Source organism: Podarcis bocagei (assembly GCF_964188305.1).
Source record: "Podarcis bocagei genome assembly, chromosome: 6".
Taxonomy (NCBI): Eukaryota; Metazoa; Chordata; class Lepidosauria; order Squamata; family Lacertidae; genus Podarcis; species Podarcis bocagei.
In genome coordinates, this window is record NC_138130.1 from 51,436,277 (window position 1) to 51,457,073 (window position 20,797).

The 20,797-nt window shown below is 41.8% G+C and overlaps 1 protein-coding gene across 1 annotated transcript; it reads right to left on the bottom strand.

The window, feature by feature from the left end:
- Positions 1–2,554: 2,554 nt before the first annotated feature.
- LOC308589810 (uncharacterized protein) lies at positions 2,555–19,484 on the bottom strand. The gene is made up of 10 exons (XM_081199256.1): positions 19,159–19,484; positions 17,663–17,917; positions 15,833–15,945; positions 13,627–13,846; positions 12,684–12,821; positions 11,587–11,721; positions 10,121–10,201; positions 8,649–8,761; positions 7,370–7,568; positions 2,555–4,795 (listed from the first exon to the last, which is right to left on the bottom strand). The coding sequence occupies exons 1-10, from the start codon at positions 19,376–19,378 to the stop codon at positions 4,581–4,583; spliced, it is 1,689 nt and encodes a 562-aa protein (XP_081055382.1). The 5' UTR covers positions 19,379–19,484; the 3' UTR covers positions 2,555–4,580.
- Between the last annotated feature and the right edge of the window lie 1,313 nt (positions 19,485–20,797).

A 20,797-nucleotide genomic window follows, 5' to 3' on the forward strand; every position in this document is an offset into this window, starting at 1 on the left:
TGCCTGTGTGCTATTATGTTCACAGTCTTCCTGGCTCCCGACTATATTAACACCTGATCCTGTCCAGACCTCCCTCTCTCTGGCTCTCATCATTTACATTCTGTTCCTGTCCTGGCTTGCTGTGCCAGAAAAGTACATTGATTTGCCAGCTACCCTTTGTTTTAAAGAAACGTACATGTGTTACGATACATTCCCTGCTCTTACTTTTCATTTCCGCCTCTCCTTATTCTGAAATTTCATAGCTCCACAGGCTATCTTTTATTTCAGAACACACCAAAGGAGATATACTTGTATACTGCAAGCACTTCAAGAGAGAGGCCTGGAGTTTCCCTTACTTTAATTTTGATCTTCCAAGCTGTTGCCTGCTTAGCTTTACAATGCAGGTAGCCAAAACAGGTGCCTGCAGCTCCCTTCACCCTTTTCCAGTCACTGTGATGGCTAAATCTGCTGGGAGTTATAGTGCACCAGCACCTGGAGAGAACCATGTTGGACAACTCTGCTTTTTTACATTGGTTGTAAATGGGAATAGGGTTTTTCAAAAACGGGGGGGGGGCGGTATTTTAAAAATGGATCTAAATGCACACCTTTTGTACATAGCAATTAATCCCTGCTAATCCTCTTTAGCTTTACATGTAAGATAAGCTTTGTATTGGCACAAGGAATTAATTTTAGGTGAGCAAAGAAGGTTCTGCCTTTCCCTGCCAGTTTCTTCACGTGTTGCGACAAACAAAGCCTGCCTGCCATGCTAAGTCTCTAATGACTCAACCGCTTACATTGAGTTCTTGTCTATAAAAGGAGTGCAAACAGAGACACCTAGCGGCGAATACTTCACATTATTGCCGCCGAACCTATGACATCGGAATGCTACTATCTCTGCTTAAAAATATGACAACGAAATGTAATGAGCTATGATAAAAAAAAGCTTTAAAAATGAGCACTAAACAGAGAGTGTGGGATAAGGGATACAAGCGTATGTGCTGAGTGAAGATCTCATATTTTAACCAACTGTTATAAATTGACATAGCTGTCAACTTTTCCCTTTTCTTGCGAGGAATCCTATTCGGAATAAGGGAATTTCCCTTAAAAAAGGGGAAACGTTGACAGCTATGTAAATTGATATGTTTTAAATTGAGTTTATTTTATAATGCATTTAAAATGTTATAATGCCCATATTAGCAAAATGAAATATGTATTTCAGCTGTTATGTTTTGAAATGAATTAGTATTTAGACTGTTACTGTAATGGTGCATCAATTTGAATTTATTGCTGTCGTGTTCTGAGCCACTAGGGCACATTTATGCGGAAATGCAGTATACAAATTGAAATAATGAAAATAAATTAAAAGATATGATGATCTTAGTTCATTACATCATATCTTGCAAGCGCAGAATATTATCCATATAGGATGATGGTCACCATTGGCCAAATAGCTGTATGCCTGAATATCTCTGGTTTCCAATCCTATTATTGTTATCAAAGTCGCTTAAATAACACAGATGGAATCCAGAGAAAAAAGTCCTGATAACACTTTACTAAGCAAACTGAATAAAAACAATGTATAGTTTGGCTTCCTGTGTCATGTGAACCAAGCCATAGGTAGATAACTTTATGACCACTGCCCCAAAGCAATTGTTGTTATACAATTTCATTCACCATTTAGATGGGTTTATGAAACATTTCTGTATCCTTCTGCTGTGCTGAAGAAGAATTCCACGAAACAGTGGGTATATCCGGAATCACTGTTCACTATGTCTGTTTGCGGACCACTTCGGCAGCGTTGGACGTCATAAAACAAAGCTTTACGGCTTGTTTTCACCTAATAAGAATCTGACCCATTGCTTCTTTCAGAGACTTGCATAAAAGAGATTGCATAGTCTACAAAGACTTTCAGAGACTTATAAGACTTATTTGGTTCTATTTTTTCAAGAGAATCCATCAAGAGTGCATATTTTGCGACTTAAAGAAATTTATAATATTTTTGTTCATTTGGTTTTGCAGAGAGTGCATATTTCATATATTTCATACTGTTCAAGGTTCTGTATAGATTATATAAAGAGTTTATAGTGACGTTGCATTGTTGTACTTGGTCATTGTATTGCCTTGGATGTTTCTGATAATTGTTTGCAACACAGGGGTTTAATTGTTTGGTTACTATAGGTAGATAAAAAGCAGTGTGTTTTTTTGGGGGGGAGGTGGGGGAATTCGCTACAAAGTTTTTTGTTTGTTTGTTTGTTGAGAGCCCAGTTGCAGTGCCAAACACACACACACACACCCCACATGGGCAGTGGCTAAATGTAAGAAGTGATTAATAAACTCAAGCAGACAATGATCTGGATTAGAAATGGCCACAGCTTTGTTCATTACCAGACAAATAAACAACCCAATTATTTAATTTAAAAGAGGCAAGGGAATTCAGTTTCCCCGAGTTCCTACTAAAAGAGCTGATAAAAAGTAATGAGGCTGCCATATATTTCAGGCATAGAGGTAGGATAGTAAAACCATGGGTCTTTGTATGTACATTTACACAGTGAAAAATTGAGTCCCGACTAAACACTATAGTAAAAATAATATATTTATTTGCCACAGTTTCATGAAAAGAAATATGTCTCTAGCAGCCTTAAAATAAATATTATTATACAAATTCAAGTTTGGTATATTATAAAATAGGGTATTTTGCTGAATTTAACCTCAGTCTGGTTTCAAAGAATACTTAACAAGCAACATTACTATTAACATTACATTTTAATCTCCATGTGCAATACGCAGGTTTCAAGCAAGTCTATATTTACTAAACTTTTTAATTTTTTTGGAGAAACATGTAAAAGAAATGCGTCTCAGGTAGGCTCAAAATAAATATTATTGTACAAATTCAAGTCTGATGCAGCATATATAGCAGCACATTGCTTATTTTACTTCAATCTGTTTTCAAATCCCATTAAAAAGCAGCCTCCATATATATTACTATTAATCTTCATATGCAGTGCGCAATAATTAAGTCTGTGTTCGCTGAGCTAATTTAACTATGTTCAAAAGTTCAAATGATTAAAAATGTACCTTTCACAGCTTGCGCACTGCCTAAAAATAATGCAAGCATATTAATATTGCCCATTTGCCTCTGCTAATTCCATTTATCGTGGAATAATTAAGTTTATTTGAATATCGGAACTATTGCTTACCTATTTTCAAGTTCTATTAGCTGCACAGGCTTCCATGGAGATGTTGGCAATTTATTCCTGATTGGGGTTCATGCATGACAAATGATGCCGTATGAGATGGGAATGCCCACATCCATCACTCACCAAGCTGATAGCTGGAGCTGTCCACTCTGACTGCCTTGTTTTGCAGGTAGGGGAACTAACTTGGCACATTCTCTCACACACAGTGGGTGAGCCCAGCCATACCCTTCCATCTGATCAATCCTGCCCAAGCTGACAGTATTCACCAACCGTCCTAGAAGGGAATCGGGTGGCACTTCCAGGGAATGTGTTTATTGAGCATTCATCCTGATTATTTTCAGGGGAGGCTAGGTTATATCAGCTATTTAACGAGCATTCATTCTGATTTGTTTGAGCTAGCTATCTTCAACCTTTCACTTTTAACCCCAACATGCATCTACAGACCTATTTCTTAATCTTTTGCCATATACTTGCATGGTGGTAGTGCTCTTCTTGCAAACCCACCTTCGATCAGGCCATGGCTCATGAGTGGGTCCTGACCAGTGGGCTACATGACACTGCATCAAAGCAAGTGTTCCCAGTGCATTTTCCTGTCACTTTCCAGTCTTTGGGGAAACCAGGTTTGTTGGGCAAGGCATCCCAATCAATTATAATGTGCAATCCGAATTTGCCAGTGTGTGACTGAATGCCACCTGAAAATAGTGACAGTCTGGAAAAACCTTCACATGCAAGGTATGCATGCAGCCCACTGCTGAGCATAAGGATGACATGATTTCCCAGCAAATATGGGGTGTGGGTCCATAGATTTTTCACAGAAGCAATCACAGCATAGCCCTATAGAATATGAATCGAAAGCTCTTCTCATCGTTCTAGTACTTTCCCTTATGCTTAAAGCTTGGTTTACAATGGCAAGGTTTTGCACCAACATGTCGCAATAGAATTGCTCCTGCTTTGCAGAACTAGAAAGAAGAAATGAAAGTACATGGCAAGTTATTCAATGCAAACACTGTGTGGGGGACCTCTGAAAGGCATTCTGGGCTGTCTCAAGTCCAAAACCATTTCCCGAAGATTCCGTTGCATGCAAAAGTAAGCCGAGTCTGAAAATGTGAAATAATTGAAAATATCCATTATCTTTTATCTTGAAGTCCCTTGTGAGATTTCTAGTCCTGATGAAGTGTCCCTTTGATGCAACGCTGAGTTCTGTTTCTTCAGGTCTTGCCCTATTCCCTCGAACAAACACGGGGAATTCCACTGAGTCACAGCAGTTCTAAGTTCTAGTCAGACTTATGTAAATAACGTACAGATTCTACTGGCATTCGTCTTCTGTTCTGGTTAGTCTGTTTTCTAATAACTATGCAAACTTCAGAGTTAAAATATGCCACAGTTGGGAGGCAACTGAGACATTCACAAGTTCTGAAAGGCAAACTTTCCCATGGGTCCTTGAGGTTCGATAATATATTTGCCCATTTTTTTCTTCATATAAAGCCATACTGTGACCATTAGCACAATAGATATCAGCGCAATGCTAAAGAGCACTGCAAGGACAATGACTCCTGTTTTCCAGGCTGAATTGTCTTCCGTTGGCTTCAGATCTTCCACTTGCTGGGATGTGGCAATTGCTGAAAGTATATTGTGGAAACAAAAAATTAGCTTAGTGCTGAAACGAGCAGAGCTGGTCCAAGACATTTTGCTGCCTGAGGCCAAACAGCAAACGGTGCCCCAATGCCAAAAAGTCAAGGTGTATGGAATCTAAGGCAGTCAAGTCCTTTTGGTACTTGAGGCATTCAATCCTACATGTGCCTCTCCCTTGAAGCAATAATAAATAAATAACAGTTGGCTGCTCTTTCATGAAAGTCAGCTGTCATAGGTGGCCGCCACACATTACTTCATGGTAGGGCTGGCCCAAATTAGCACAAGTCACTGGATACTATTTTTTCCACAGCATCATAGGAAATTTTCTCAGGGAGCACTAGACATTGTTAATACAGTCATACCTCGGGTTACAGACACTTCAGGTTGTGCATTTTGCGGGTTGTGCACTGTGCTGAACCCGGAAGTACCAGAACGGGTTACTTCCAGGTTTCGGCGCTCGTGCATGTGCAAAAGCACCAAATCATGACCTGCGCGTGCGCAGATGGCGCTGCGGGTTGCGGGCGCTGTGGGTTGTGAACGTGCCTCCCGTACGGATCACATTTGCAACCCGAGCATTCACTGTACTAACGTTTTACTTGTGACACCTCAAGTGTTACTTTATTTTATGAGGCTTGCAGGCAGATATTTTAAACTACTTATAGACAAGAGTAATCAGCTTTCAATCAAACTGAATGTGCCACAATGTATATGGAAAAGATAGCACAACATTTAGGCCCTATGCTTGGGGAAGGTTTTTCTAAGTTGGTGGATTATTGAAAAGCTACAGAGCCGGCAAAGTCTCTGGAAATTAATTTGCCATGAAACAGCCAAACTAAGCTACATGTGACCAGGAGTGGGTGGTAAGGAGATGTTCCACTGCAGACCTGCCCCCGGCCCCAGCAAATAGCACTGCTGCCATGACCTGGGATGGTGAGGAGGGAGGTTTGGGTCGTTTTGCCAGCCCGTCCTTCATTTTACAGTGAGCATGCAATTATCCATTGTTGCCAGTATTTTCTTTGCTAAACAGTAGGTGACTGCTCTTGCTACAGTCCTGATCTAGATTTCTGCCCCATTCCTGCACCTACTGTTTGTCCAGGTAGGATGGCCTGATCTGGATCAGGATTGCAGTAGGGACAAAAGGTTAAAACCCCCCACTTGGGATTTTCTTCCCTCCCATTCACCTCCTATTTAGCACAGAAAAAGAAGGACCACATTTGTTAATTACATGCACAGCATAATGTGGCAAATGGCCAAAGCTGGTTTTGCATGTGGAATTCTAATGTCATCAGTCTGTTATCTAGGTAAACACCTGTGCAAGTCTGAATCTGTCTTATGTACTGAGGATTCAAAAGGTCTGAACATTTACTTTGGCTTCCACTGGACATCCTACCCAAAGGGGGAGGGAAACCCACTTCCTGCATACCTTGTGATTTTGAATATGCAAGCAAGACAATGCCCAGACATTTGAAGCAGTACACAAAAATGGGATATTATTTCTTGCCTAATCTCCCTGAACAAAGGATGGATCCTTCACATGACTGGACTCACTTCTAATAGAGAAAGAATGCAAGTACACATGAGAATGATGGACTAAAATCCAAGTAGCCATGGAAAGCTACAGTCCCTGGATTTCCCATTGCTTCTTAGAATCAGCAGTTTGTGTAGTATCAAACAATGCAAAGACCACTCCTTCTGTTGGTAAAGTGGGAGTGATGTATGAAGGCAACCTGAGAGTGAAGAAACATTACACTTTTCCTCAAATACTCCCCAAACAAGCTGAGGATGACAGCTGTGCTTCCTGTATGCCCTCTCAGGTTGCCAGCAAATATTTGCACGTATAACCTGTTGGCCAACTGGAGCTGGGCAGTTTTAGAATCTTCCCTTTAGTTAGGGCTTAAGAGGCATTTATTTATACCCTGTTTGGAGCCTGCAAGGAAGAGGGACCTATGCCCTGTGGGTGCATCCTCAAAGTTTGGTTTCTTAACACAGCCACAGCACAAACAATCCATTTGGAAACAAAGGGTGGATTCCTCTTTGTACTAAAAGGATGGAGAGGAACTAGGTTCAGAGGACACAATGGAGTGTGTCCTCCAGTTCTGGTTATAGCCCCACTGAAGATTCACTCCATGGCAAGGAGGACTCCCCCTCTGCTGTGGAAAGCTTGGGTGGAACTGACCTTGGAGGACACCCATGAAAGGGTACAAAGGTTCCTTTCTGTGGTGAGATGGGCTCCCTCTTCACCACTTAAAGGATCCTTGGGTGAGCGGGGGATTGCCCCTTCACCACTGAAAGTATAGGGCAAACTAGCCCCCGATAAGATATGTTTTGTAGTACGTGTCCTCCAAGCCTCAGTCACACTTCCCAAATAATATTTTAAACAGGAAAAGCTTTCTCTCCTTGCTGCTGAACTGATCTGAAGGAGGCCTCAAAGGGAATACATCCTCTGATCTGGGAATTCAACTTCCAGTCCTTTGGGAGGGAGGTCGTGATGGAACTTGTCATGGTGGGCACTTTTTGACTAGATCAAGAGCTATTTGTAGTGCCCTGAACAACAAGATTACCTGTTACTGTTACAGCAGTCTTGTTATCAAGCATTTTTGTTACTACTTCTGTTAAATAGTCCGTGAAATTTTTTGTTCCAATCCACTGTTGTCCTTGCAGGAGAAATGCGAAATATGCATCCACACTTCCAGCTTGGTATCCCACCATTTCAATATTAAAGCTGCCATCTCCAAGCTTCATTATCATTCCTTTAGAAACCTGAAAACATTTATATTTATTCCAAACTGTCAATACGTAAGAAACGGGCAAGACACCATCACCATTCCCCCAAACGTTAACTCTTTTCACTTTTACCGGACTTCTTTTAAAAGAACAAATAAAAGAGACCATGAGATTGGTCTAAACAAAACATATTTAACATTTCCAAAATGTTGTGCAATAAATAGCCTAAAGTTTCATATGTAAGAGCTCATATGTGACAGCAGTTCTTTGCCATACTGTACCAAGGTCTGCTACCCAAAGTCAGATGAGAAATGGTGGCTCAGGGACTGTAGTCAATTTCCTACTGCACTCCTGCATATACGTATATATGCAGGTATATATTATCTACATATGCAAGAACAAATCTATATTGAGTTACTACTGAACAGAGTTTCTAATAGCCTAATTGTTTGTAGAGTGGCAGGGCCTTTTTGTTATTACTATGATTAAACAAGTGGGAGTCAGGAACCCCTGTCTGACTGCAAATCATCTAGCAATCTAAAAGCTGACCTTGTTCTAGGCTTCTTCCCATAGAGATCCAAGAATTCCACTCCCGCTGTTGGTTCCAGGTCTCCTGCTGGACTCCTGTCACACTCTGCTCATGCCCCCCCCATCCCACCCCAGTTCACAGAACTCAGTGAGCCCCAGTTACCACTGTCCTGTGGGATAGGTCAACACTGATGAAAGACATACAACATGTGTAGAAGTATAAGGATTTGCTATCTGGACTGGAAATATTAGGGTATGTTGCTGGTTTTGGGTTGGGTACCCTTGGGCAAGAAGCATAAAGACATAGACACTCATTATTATTTTTTAATTACTATGGCTTTTCTAGTTTGAGACTTTTATTCCATGGTGCTTTTTACTGATCCCCAAAGGTTCTAAATATTGCAGCATTTTGTTTGTTATGCTTTTAGGGTATGATTTTAAATATTCCCAATCTCGTAATCTCAGATAGGGGGGCACATTCTATTGCTGCTGTTGTGTATACTGGTTTGAAATAGATTTGCACATTGTGTTGAGAATGCTTCTTCAAAAGATAATGACTGCAACAAGGGATAATGTTAAAGAACTCACAGTTGTTCTGATTTTGTTAGACATATTCTTATAGATCTCACTTTCTGGATTATAAAGGTCAGGTGTAAAACTCTGGTTTTTGAATAAAATTCTGCAAGCAAATGCTTGTTTGCCTGGAAAAGAAATGCAACACAATTAACACCTCAATCAGTTCCATCTCAGAACTAGTTTTCCATATTTCATTGGCTACAGCTCATGCCTGTCTGGAACAAGACAAACCACAACCCCAGGTTTGGATGTAACTCTGTGCCAAACTGTGTTGAGGCAGAATCAGCAGGTTCAGGGGAGTGCAGCAGCTATAATCATCTCTATGAGAACCCCTCAATACTGACACTAAGATATTATTATTATTATTATTATTATTATTATTATTATTATTATTATTATTATTATCTGCCAAAAAAGCTGAAAAACATCTTCATATATGTGACAATGACCACAAGAGTTTTAATAGCACAAGGATGGAAGACTGAAGAAACCCCAACTAAAGAATCATGGCAAGAAAAATTGATGGACTATGCAGAACTGGCAAAACTGACACATAAGCTACGGGACAAGGATAACTGTGACTTTAAAGATGAATGGGAACCCTTTACAAAGTATTTGAAGACGCAACAAAGCGAACTGGACTCCTTGGCTGGCTTTGAATAAACATTCACAAACTTTTTATTGATAATAATCAGCTAAATTGTTTGAGGATCTATACAACTGTGTAACAATGCAGAAAACAGCATTCTTACAGAAGTCAAAGACTGGAACTGAGGGAAGTCGGGGTGGGGGGTTGTGTAGGAGGGTGGGGGGAGGGAGGAAAAATGGGGGGGAATAAGGATGATATGTTTCTGGATAATATGTTTTGTTTTAATTTTGAATAAAAAAAGTTTTTTAAAAAAGGAAATTGGGAAAGAAAAAGAAAAAAATACTGACACTAAGCCATGGCTTGACTTAGTGTTACTTGCTTATTAGGTCAGCGTGAACAGCCTTCCAGTCTAGATATATTACGACTGGATATGCAACTCCAGAATACATTCTTATGTTTTTATTAGATTATTTTTAATGGTGGTTGTGAACCAGCTAAAAGGACTGAAAAGTGAGCTGTTTGTTTATCTGCTTAACAATTATAAATAAACATTTTATTTTTGCTCATGTGCTAAAAAATGTTGATGTGCTCAAAGAAATATGGTCTTAACACTTGCTAAGAAAAAAATTCATTGTAAAACTGTCAGAAGAGCACCCAACTTATTCAGGAGGGATGGTGAACCCATGGCCCCCCAAAGGATGTGGGTCTATAGCTGCCAGGCTCCCTGGCCATTGGCCATGCTGGCTGGGGCTGATGGGAGTTGGTGACAAATGGCACCTAGAAGTTCACAGGTTTCCCAGTCCTGCTCTACAAAACATCATTTGTAGTCATGTATTTAAGCAATCTAATCTTACAGTGGCTAAAAAAAAAATCATAATACATATTTACAACATACTTGAACAGATGTCACGTTGTAAGGAAAGACACACAGTGGATTGCAAGCAAATATTAGGCATGTTCAGACACAAGATGGGGTCTATAAAAGAAGCACAAAACCAAATTAATCATGTAAAAGATAAGATTCCTCCTCTTGCTGAACTGCCATTTACGTAACTGAAATATAAACTTCAAAATATGAAATGCAGCTTATGAAAGTTGTACTCCCTGCCTGATTTCAAAGAACACAGTGGTACCTCAGGTTAAGTACTTAATTCGTTCCGGAGGTCCGTACTTAACCTGAAACTGTTCTTAACCTGAAGCACCGCTTTAGCTAATGGGGCCTCCTGCTGCCGCCGCGCCGCTGAAGCACGATTTCTGTTCTCATCCTGAAGCAAAGTTCTTAACCTGAAGCACTTTTTCTGGGTTAGCGGAGTCTGTAACCTGAAGCGTATGTAACCTGAAGCGCCTGTAACCTGAGGTACCACTGTAATACCAAAAGGTTTGTTGCATATCCTAATTCCAGACCCAAATACACCCATTTTTGGAAATAGCAATTTAGAGATGATGCGTATGTACATTTGACACATGGCAGTCACTGGAAATCCATGTGCAATTGTCCTAAGCATCACTACTCACAGGAATATGCTTTTAGCATACTAGCCCAAACCCACATTGACAGTAGTTTGTACTGGCGTAACAAATTCTATATAGCCACCCTCACATAGTACTCATGCAAAATCGTCTCTACTAATTGAAGAGACACCAAGGATTGCCCTCCCTCTGGCATTGTATAGCTTCCCTACGCCAATGTCCACACATTAAGAGAGGACATCTGCAGAAGAAAAGCCTAAACTTGTCAACCTTTACATGCATAGGTTTCCCTTTTGAGACATCCAGATTCAGAGGACATATGGGGTAGGGGCAGCAGCATGGTCCCCCAGCCACTTCAACGCAGGAAACCCCTTTCAGCTAAGCAACATGTCAAGTGGGGGCTATAGCCTCTTGGCGCCAACTCAGGAAAATGCAAGTAGTGCTAGTGATTCAGAAGAAGTGCTAGAATCCGGATCAAATTCACAAGGGAGTACAGTATGCTTTTGGAAGTACCTCCTATCATTTATCTGGCATTATGAAGGTCAACACCAGGGGTGATTTTTCTATCAAACAGACCTTCCTTGAACTAGCTTTAATTAGTCATGGCTCGACCTACTGAAACTGTTGCACAACAAACTCATCGTGCACTCCATTACACTTCATGTTACTCTAACGCGCCTTGAATGAACCACTGCAGCTGGAGAAATTTAGCCTGCATTGTGCTAAAAACAGGAATAAAAGGGCTTTTGAAAAAAGGGACTCCTGACAGCAGTGAGATGTGCACATGTGCATCCCATGATGAAGCAGTGAAGCTTAAACCTTAATCATTTAATTAGCCATACAGCTTTATAATTTTAATCATCATATCATGGGAAGGTCATATTCACTAACCTTGACACTCTGTTCCAGGATTACTTGTATTCAGATCTGTTATGCCTGGATAACATTGACATTTATAGCTGCCAATAGTGTTCTCACACGCAGCCAACTTGGAACAGGCGTTATTTTCCTTGCATTCATTTATATCTGGAAGAGGGATGGGGTAAGAAACAACTGCAATATTCTGCTATAGTAATAAATTCTAGCATTGAAGCAAATAAGGAATTTCATGTTCTATACATGTGGAAGAGTAGTCGTAATCCTCCAGGGGAAACTTTCAAAACTCTTGCAACCCTCCCCTATCTTTAGATGGGCCTGACTGTGAAAGACACTTTCCCTCTGCAGTTGGGACACAGTGAGACTTCGGTTTTCTCTTCACTGGAGACCCTCAAAGCACTTGTTTTTGGGAAAGCTCTCTTGAAGTAAGAAGCATGTCTGCAGAACAAGTGGGTTGGGAATCAGTGCTTTTACAGATTAAAACACAGGATGGTGTATTGCTATTTAGAGGCAATTCTCACTGAAATCGATAGTTTGCACACATGCAGACTATCCGCAAATACAGTTTTACAGCCCAGTGAGCCTACCAGCCCACAATAAAACTGGAAGCTAGACAACCTTTAGTCCCATCTTCATCCCAACAACACTAAAATTGCACTTTTCTCATCTCTACTATTGAATCAAGGCAGATCAGCATCACTTTCTTCCCTCTTTGTCATTTATTTTTTTTAAAAAACCTCCAGTCAGTATTTTGTAGGAGGGATTCAAGCACATACTGAAACTTCAGATTTATGTATTTAAAATGAATTAAAGCACCCTGTACCCCTAGGGCAACAAATCCACTTTTTTAAAAATCTGGACTTTTTCCAGTTTGGAAAGTGACAGGGAGATACATTGAAAAGTATGGGGTGAATGAAGGTTGAATGAGGGACACATAAACACCCTGCAAACAGGATGAATGTTCATTAGCATAGAGCTGTGCCATAAGCAAATCAGAATGAATACTCATACAGTATAGACCGGATATAGCCTAGCCATTGTGTAATCTTTGGGCAAGCAAATCAGGATGAATGTTGAATAAGCAGACCCTCTGAAGAAATCCCCGTTCTTACCTTCGCATTGTCTTCCTGGCACCTGGGGACTCAGATCCAAAAATCCCGGCTTACATTCACATGAATAATTTGTGCTTTGGGGGATGCAGTAGGCAAATTCAGAACAGCCATTGTTGTCTGGCTGACAGGCAGGGATTACTATGACAAATTTCAGTAAAAGAGCAACAAAATTAATGCACGAAGGTCAACATAAAAGGCACCACAATCGCTTATATGCATGCTGTCATTTTTAAAGAGAAAGCACTTTCATTGGCATACAATATAATCCGTAATTTATTTACACACAGAGAACCATAGTTGTCAACGTTTTCCTTTTTTTAAGAGAAATTCCCTTATTCCGAATAGGATTCCTTGCAAGAAAAGGGAAAAGTTGACAGCTATGCACAGAACTATGCCACCAAATGGATCTCTTAATGCCTGTCACTTGCTAGGGCTGATGGGAGCTAGTGTCTAGGAGGATCTGCAGGACCACAGGTCCCCCAGCCCCATTTAACAGTTGCTTCTGGGAAACACTCTGGGGTAGCATCATGATTTTATCACTATTTTTGCTACTATTTTTCCACTGTTGTTAACCGCATAGGATGTTTTATTTGCTTAAAAAGGCAGGATATAAATGTTCAAATAAGCACGTCTTGTCCACTGTATGAGCACAGACTAACTGTGAAGCAGGCCAGGAAAGGCAATGCAGACTTGGCACATCTGCACTGGCTGAATCACACATAAACCGACTGAAGAGCCATGGCTAAGTGGGGATAGGCAGCACACGTTTTGCGTTTAGACAGTCCTAGGTTTAGTCTCTGGCATCTCCCTGGAATAGGCTCCCGTCTGAACCCTAGAGAGCCCCTGTCGGTCAGTATGGGTACTACAGAGTAAGATGAACCAATATTCTGACTTGATATGAGGAAGCTTCCTATGTTCCTACCATATAATAGAAAGACCATACCTTCTATGGAAGTCCGAGTGAGGTCTACATCCAGATGCCTGCTTTTGTTTAAGGCTTCGATTACAGCCCTTTCCACCTCATTGTGTGCTATATTTCTATCTGGAACCATCTCGATGATGAAGGTCACAATCACACTGCCATTTCTAATCTCAGTTATTGTTATACGCATTTTCCCAGAATCTATTAATGCTCTCAATGAAGGTGGCAAGTTGTTTATTATCTGTAAAAGTGGCAGGTTTGAGATTATTTTCTATGCTTTGCATAATATTCAGAATAATTTGTTTATCATTTCTTCCAATAAATGTTGGATCTCAGACTGTCAACAGCCAAAAGTCTGGCCTTAGGCAGGTTTGTACCCGAGAATAGAAAATAAAGGCATTCTTTCTGGCCTCACAACGGAGAATGGATTGCATAGGTGGGCATCTGGAGTTTGTTGGACTTCAATTTCCATCATCCCCAGACGGCATGGCCATGATAAGGGGTGATAGGGGCTGAATGTGAACACTGTCTGAAGGGCCAAGATTCAACACAGACCTAAAATTTGCAAGTTCCTTACCACTCTGTCTTGTTTTTCGACTTTTTGAAAAATTATCCAGATTCTGCTGGATGCTCCAGCTTGGTGCAACATCCTTGAATCTAAGGAGTTGCTGACTTTTGTTCTCCTGAGCCCCACACCACATCTCTCACAGCCCACTAGATTCCTCCCAAGCGTCTTTTTCTTTCCTGTTGTCTGAGGCTTCCTTATCTCAGGCAGCAAACATAAAATCAAGCTTCCTGGCCCTTACTTCTGATTAGACATTATGTTGTTGCTGTTATTACTACTACTACTACTACTACTAATAATAATAAATAAATATTTGCTTTGTAGCCATCTAATACCAAATGGCATCTAGGTAACTTACTACACATCCAGAAATTGAAAACAATAACCATAAATAGCAAAGATCATAACATTACAAAACCAAGCCAACCTCCAAAAGCCACAAACTATAATTGACAGCTGTGACAGACAGCTGAGCTAGACCGGAGTCTGGTGATGCAGTACCTCAGAACTCCACCAGAGTGCTGCAGCCTCTCTCTGATTGGCTACCAAGACAGCGAGCCAGAAGTGGGTGGAGACAGTACTTTGGGAGGAAAAATAAAAAGAGCCTTTCTAAGAGAGTGTGGCGATAGAGAGAAGACGAGGGGGAGAGTTGAGAGTTGTTTCTGTGTGTATAACATCCACTCTGAGAAAATTATCTACAGCAAGAGAAGGGAGTCTCAGAGCTTAAGATAGAAAGACAGTGCTTAGTGTCTTGTGAGAATATTCAGACAGGAGTTAACTAGAGGGCTGAGTTTGAGCAAGGAGAGGGAGAAGCTGTGAGGGTACAGTCTGTTTGGATCTCATTTCAGTCAGGAGGGGAGAGATCTTCTGGAAAGAGAAGACTGCCAAACCAGTTAAGAGGGGTGTGGCGATTCCCTGGGTCTACCTCAGGATTGTGATTGACAGAAGGTTGGGAAGCTGACAGAAAGTACCACCTTGTTTCAAGCATTCTCTTCCATGAAATGGTAATCATGTGGAGGGGGGAGCCATGTCTGTCAATGTTGTCCCTGCCAGCCCTGCTGGAGATAACTTATGTAAAGGAGTGCCGGCTGAATATGTGCAAGCTCACCCCAACTCTGCATGTGGGTGGAAGAGGCGAGGCTAGCAGGGCCCAGTTTGCCTTCCATGCAATTGCAAGGGTGTGGTAGGAAATGGCTGAAAGGGATCAAGTCTGCCCAATCTGTCGTCAGTCTCAGGGAAGCACATAGTCATAGCTGTGCCATGGAAAGGGGGATTTAACGTTACTCTGCTGAGGATCAGTAAGAGAGCACTGAAAATATGGGCATACTCCAGCCCAGGCCAGAACAGAGGGCCTGCGATTTTGAGGGGGCCTGCCCATTGGTAAGAATTATTGAAATGGGTTCCACTGTTTAAAACCTTTAATAAATATCTTTTAAAAAAAAAGAATTATTGAAATGGGGCCTAAATTCACCATCTGGCCTGCACAAACTCTGGTCGAGGCAAATGTGAACATTTTAAGTCCCACTAGATTCTAAAGAACCATTAAGTTCATTTTTAAGTCAGTTTCATTGAAATCAATGGGGCTTAAAAATGCTTGTCTTGGGTTATGCTCAGTGCTTTTAACAAATTACTTTTCATTTTTTTAAATGCTGCGGATGATACCTCTTCGGTGACATTTTTTTGAAGCTCCTGAAACTCTGTACTTGATTTGTTGCTGAACTGAGGTATGTACTTCTTATTTGTAATCCTGGCTGTTCCACGATAGGCTGTGCCTTCTATAAGGAATAAGAGAACCATTTAGTTAATAGTATAGGTAACATTTTTAGTACAGAATACTTATGCTGTTGTTGTTGCTGCTGCTGCTGTTCCAGATAGATAAACTAATATTCATTAGTTGTGAGGTCCTTAAGGACAATGTGAAACAAATGAAACAATCTTTTCTCATTTAGACTGAAATTCCACATTTACTTGAGAGCAAATTCCATTGAACATAGTGGGACTTATGTCCAAATAAACATGCATAGGATGTATTATTTGTCTGTTTACTTACTTATTTAAAATATTTATATTCTACCTTCCCAACAAAATGTTCAAGGCTGCTTACAACAGGTATTAAAATACGAAAATACAAATAAATTAAAAGCACCAAAAAGGACAGAAATGGCATATAAAATAGCTTTTTAAAAGATTCCATATGCCAGGAAAGCCAAATGCCTGCCCAGAAGGTATTGGGACATTAGTTTCTTAAGGCTGCAGACCTATTCCACTTACCTAGGAGTAAGCCTTATCCATAAAACTCCATTGGATTTTTTAAACTGATTTTTATAACACATTTAATTAAGAAAGAACATTAAAATACAATAACCATTAATGCAGTCATCTTAATTTAAACATAGAAATCAATGTGTGCCCTCCAAATGTCCAGATATTCACATGGAGTTGATAAGAAGCATATTCAAATATAGCGGGGGGGGGGCGGGGGCGGGTAAACTCTGCAGGGCATTTCATAATAGGCGGTGGGTGTTTATCCTTCCAGGCTCAAAGTATGAGTCTCTTGGTGACTGTGAAGGCTTGCAAAATCCTCTTTTGTTTTCCTGCCGTTAATCCCCATACTACAGAGATATAATTATGGAAGGGGGCTATTGTTTTTGTTTTGTTATGTATTTTATGTTTTTGTTTTGTATTTTTATGTTGTGAACTGTCCTGTGATCTTTGAATGAAGGGTGACATACAAATTTTAATAATAATAATAGTAATAATAATAATATACCTCTACTAATCATCATCATCATCATATTAAAGTACATGGACATCCACATATATCAAGGATTTTGCAAATAGAAAACTTATATGGAAAACTTCAGACCATCCTCCCCAGCCCCCTGTTGGCCATACATTCAGAAGCCATAGGAAGTGGTCCAATGTGAGAGCCAGGGTGGTGTAGTACTTAGAGTGTTGAACTAGGACCTGGGAGACCAGCGTTCAAACCCCTACCCTTTATGTCTCTCTAAGCTTCTTGGAAGAAAAATGTAAATAAAAAAAATAAAAATTCTGATGCACATGCTCAAGATTCCTTCTCACAGGGGAAAATCTAGGGCTAGTTAAGAGTCCACCTCATGATGCATCTTTATGTGCATAGGACTGCTTCACACAGCAGCCAAAAAAGCCATCAACTTGCTCACTAGGCTCAGTCTTCTTGCAAAAGCTGTGTGCAACATTTGGATGTCAGGGATTCCCATGAAGAAAGCGGTGAGCAATGAGAGATATCCTGGGTTGTCCCATTACATGAGCTAACCCACCTAATGCACCAAAGAGACAGAAAAGGGAAATTCACAAATGGCTGGAGATTAATTCCCTATTCATATTTTGGGTTTTCCTTTGGGGACACTGTTTGAATGAAAGCTAGTGCTGAGCAAAATGTATCAGAATACTGTCTGGTACTGTATGCATTACTACAATAAAGCAAGTGTAGATGGATGATTGAGATAATACCTGTCCGAACCATCACGGAGGAACTGAACTTGTTACTGCAACTCCACACGTCCACAGTTACTGTATACAAACCACCTGGAGAAAGGTTTCCAAATACCATCCTGGTGTCATTTGTGACAGTGTTATTTATAACTGTGTTATCTGCCATGAGAGACACGGTATAAGGGCTGTCCCTTCCCACACTCTGAAGAAACCAACGGAATTGTATCACTTGGCTGGTTACTTTTTCAAGTTGAATGTAGAAAGCATCTACAGCTAAACAAAACAAAAACAAAAATACACATCTGATGTCAAAGGTGCATTTCAACAACTCTGGAAATATTCGCAAAATGTTAAATATGATGGGGGGGAGAATATGTTATTTTGCTGAGTTTCTGCTATGGTTGAATTCTTACTCCCACTTCAAAAAAGTAAATCCAGTGAATAAATGGTAAATTCTAGCTTTAATAAGCCTTCCAAAAACAACATAAACCAGAAGGGGAAAAAATAAGGAATATAAAGAGATTCTGGGGCGCCATATCACAGTATGTATATGAGAGGGTGGGAAATTTGCAGCAACGGTATAATCAAGCCCTCAAACAACTTTTTCTAACCCTCCCACCCCCCAAACCCCTGGTTTTGTTGCTGTAAACATCAAAGTGACATACTGCTCAGGTGAATGTAGAGATTTAACCCACTCTGCCAATGCCATGATGGATTTGCAAAGATGTCCCTGAAACTTCACACATCACATCAATCATCTGAGGAGCAGGAAGGGATTGATAAACCCACTCCTCAGCAGATTTTCATGGATTGGAGAAAAGAGAAGCCATTTGTATGTGTGCACACCTGAGTGAGTCTGTGTGTGCATGTATGTATGTGTGTGTGTGCTTCTGGCTTTTCTTATAAGGGCATGCAAAATGTGTGTGTGTGTGTGTGTTTAGGATTGCCAGGCGGCCGAACCCACTGTTGACCACATGTACTGCTCCTCTTGGATAGAAGTTATTCAATATGTCACACTGCACTCACAATGTAAAATAACAAAATAGCATAGCATACCCATGTGGGACTTACTACAAAATATTATGGTAAGGAATAGAGCCATGTAGACTATTCCATTCCATTCCATTGCATTCCCTCCTTCACTATTTTTCTACCATCCACCTATGAAAGTAAGTAAGCATTCCATGACCAGGAAGCATTCTTCACCCAATTTAATATTGTGCTCCAGGGATCTTCTATTCCACAGCATATGCAAAGTGAGACAAGAAATAGAGCCTCCCTGAGGATGGTGCAGTCTGACCCATATAAGGGCTGGGGGCAGAAAACAAGAGTGATCTTTCTATATATGAAGGGGGGGGAAGAATTTTAAATATATATTCTAATTGGGCAAAGACAAGAAATTAAGGGGTACTGTAAATTAAAATATAATTTGTAAAGACAAAAAATGGTAGTGCAAATTTGATACACAGTTAAAAAGAACATCAAATATTATAAAAAAAATCTAATACACTCACAGCATTCTTCAGGCATTTTGGTAGAGGGTACTGGGTGGGGTGTTTTCACAGAAGAGAATACCTCTGGCTTATGGGATGTCATTGAAAAGTCACTTAGAGAAGTTCTGGCCAAGGTTCTGGAAACTGCTGTACTTTCTGTGAGAGAATCATTCCTAATAGTGTGCGGAGAGGATACAGAGGAGGTCTGTGCACTTCCCAAAGATGTGCTGGATGAAGCCATAACAGAGGAAATGGATGCTGGGCCTCTGGGCCGAGTGGCAGCCGAGCTCCCTATTGCCACTGGTGCTGCAGAGCTGTTGTCAGCAGTGTGGGTGGTGCTCCTCAACGATGTAGCAGGCATCCCCGTTGGTGATAGTGGAGAGGTGACATGAGCTGCGGCGGCTGAGCTGGATTCCACGGAGGTGTCCCGCACTCCGCTAGGAGAGGTCTGCCCGCTTTCCGAAGACGCGCTGGATGAAGCCATGCTGGAGGCACTGGATGCTGGGCCTGCCGTCCAAGTGGTAGCCGGGCTCTCTGTTGCCACTGGTGCTGCGGAGCTGTTGTCAGCAGTGTGGGTTGTGGCCGAGAACACACTTGTCCCTGAGATAACGGGAGATGTTTCTAAAGAAACGTGCTCCGTGGTGGTCCGCTGAGGTAGCGCTTCAGAGCTGGAGGATGCCATGCTCCCGGAGGGTCCAGATGATATGTCAGACTCTGTCGTGGAAAAAGAGGAGACTTCCAGCTTGCCTGTTCCCGTACTTGATAAGCCGGCCGAGGTGCTGGGACCAGCTGCGCTTTCTGTCCCGGAAGAACTAGCCGTCATGTGGGAAGAGGTTGCGGAGCCCTCCACCTGTGGAGAACTTGGGCTTCTGGAGAAGGACGCAGCAGGGGAACCGGTGGTCCCACCCACGCTTGTGGCTGGCGCTGCAGAGCTCTGGCCGCTCAGGGTGATTGCAGCTTCCGAGGAGGCTGTCTCTTTAGTCGGGGTGGCTGCATTCGTACTGGTTCTCCTCAACGATGCAGAAGGCGTCCCCGTTGGTGCTAGTGGAGAGGTGACGTGAGCTGTGGCGGCTGAGCTGGATTCCACGGAGGTGTCCCGCACTCCGCTAGGAGAGGTCTGCCCGCTTTCCGAAGACGCGCTGGATGAAGCCATGCTGGAGGCACTGGATGCTGGGCCTGCCGTCCAAGTGGTAGCCGGGCTCTCTGTTGCCACTGGTGCTGCGGAGCTGTTGTCAGCAGTGTGGGTTGTGGCCGAGAACACACTTGTCCCTGAGATCCCGGGAGATGTTTCTGAAGAAACTTGCTCCGTGGTGGTCCGCTGAGGTAGCGCTTCAGAGCTTGAGGATGCCGTGCTCCCGGAGGGTCCAGATGATATGACAGACTCTGTCGTGGAAAAAGAGGAGACTTCCAGCTTGCCTGTTCCCGTACTTGATAAGCCGGCCGAGGTGCTGGGACCCACTGCGCTTTCTGTCCCGGAAAAACTAGCAGTCATGTGGGAAGAGGTTGCGGAGCCCTCCACCTGTGGAGAACTTGGGCTTCTGGAGAAGGACGCAGCAGGGGAACCGGTGGTCCCAGCCACGCTTGTGCCTGGCGCTGCAGAGCTCTGGCCGCCCAGAGTGCTTGCAGCTTCCGAGGAGGCTGTCTCTTCAGTCGGGGTGGC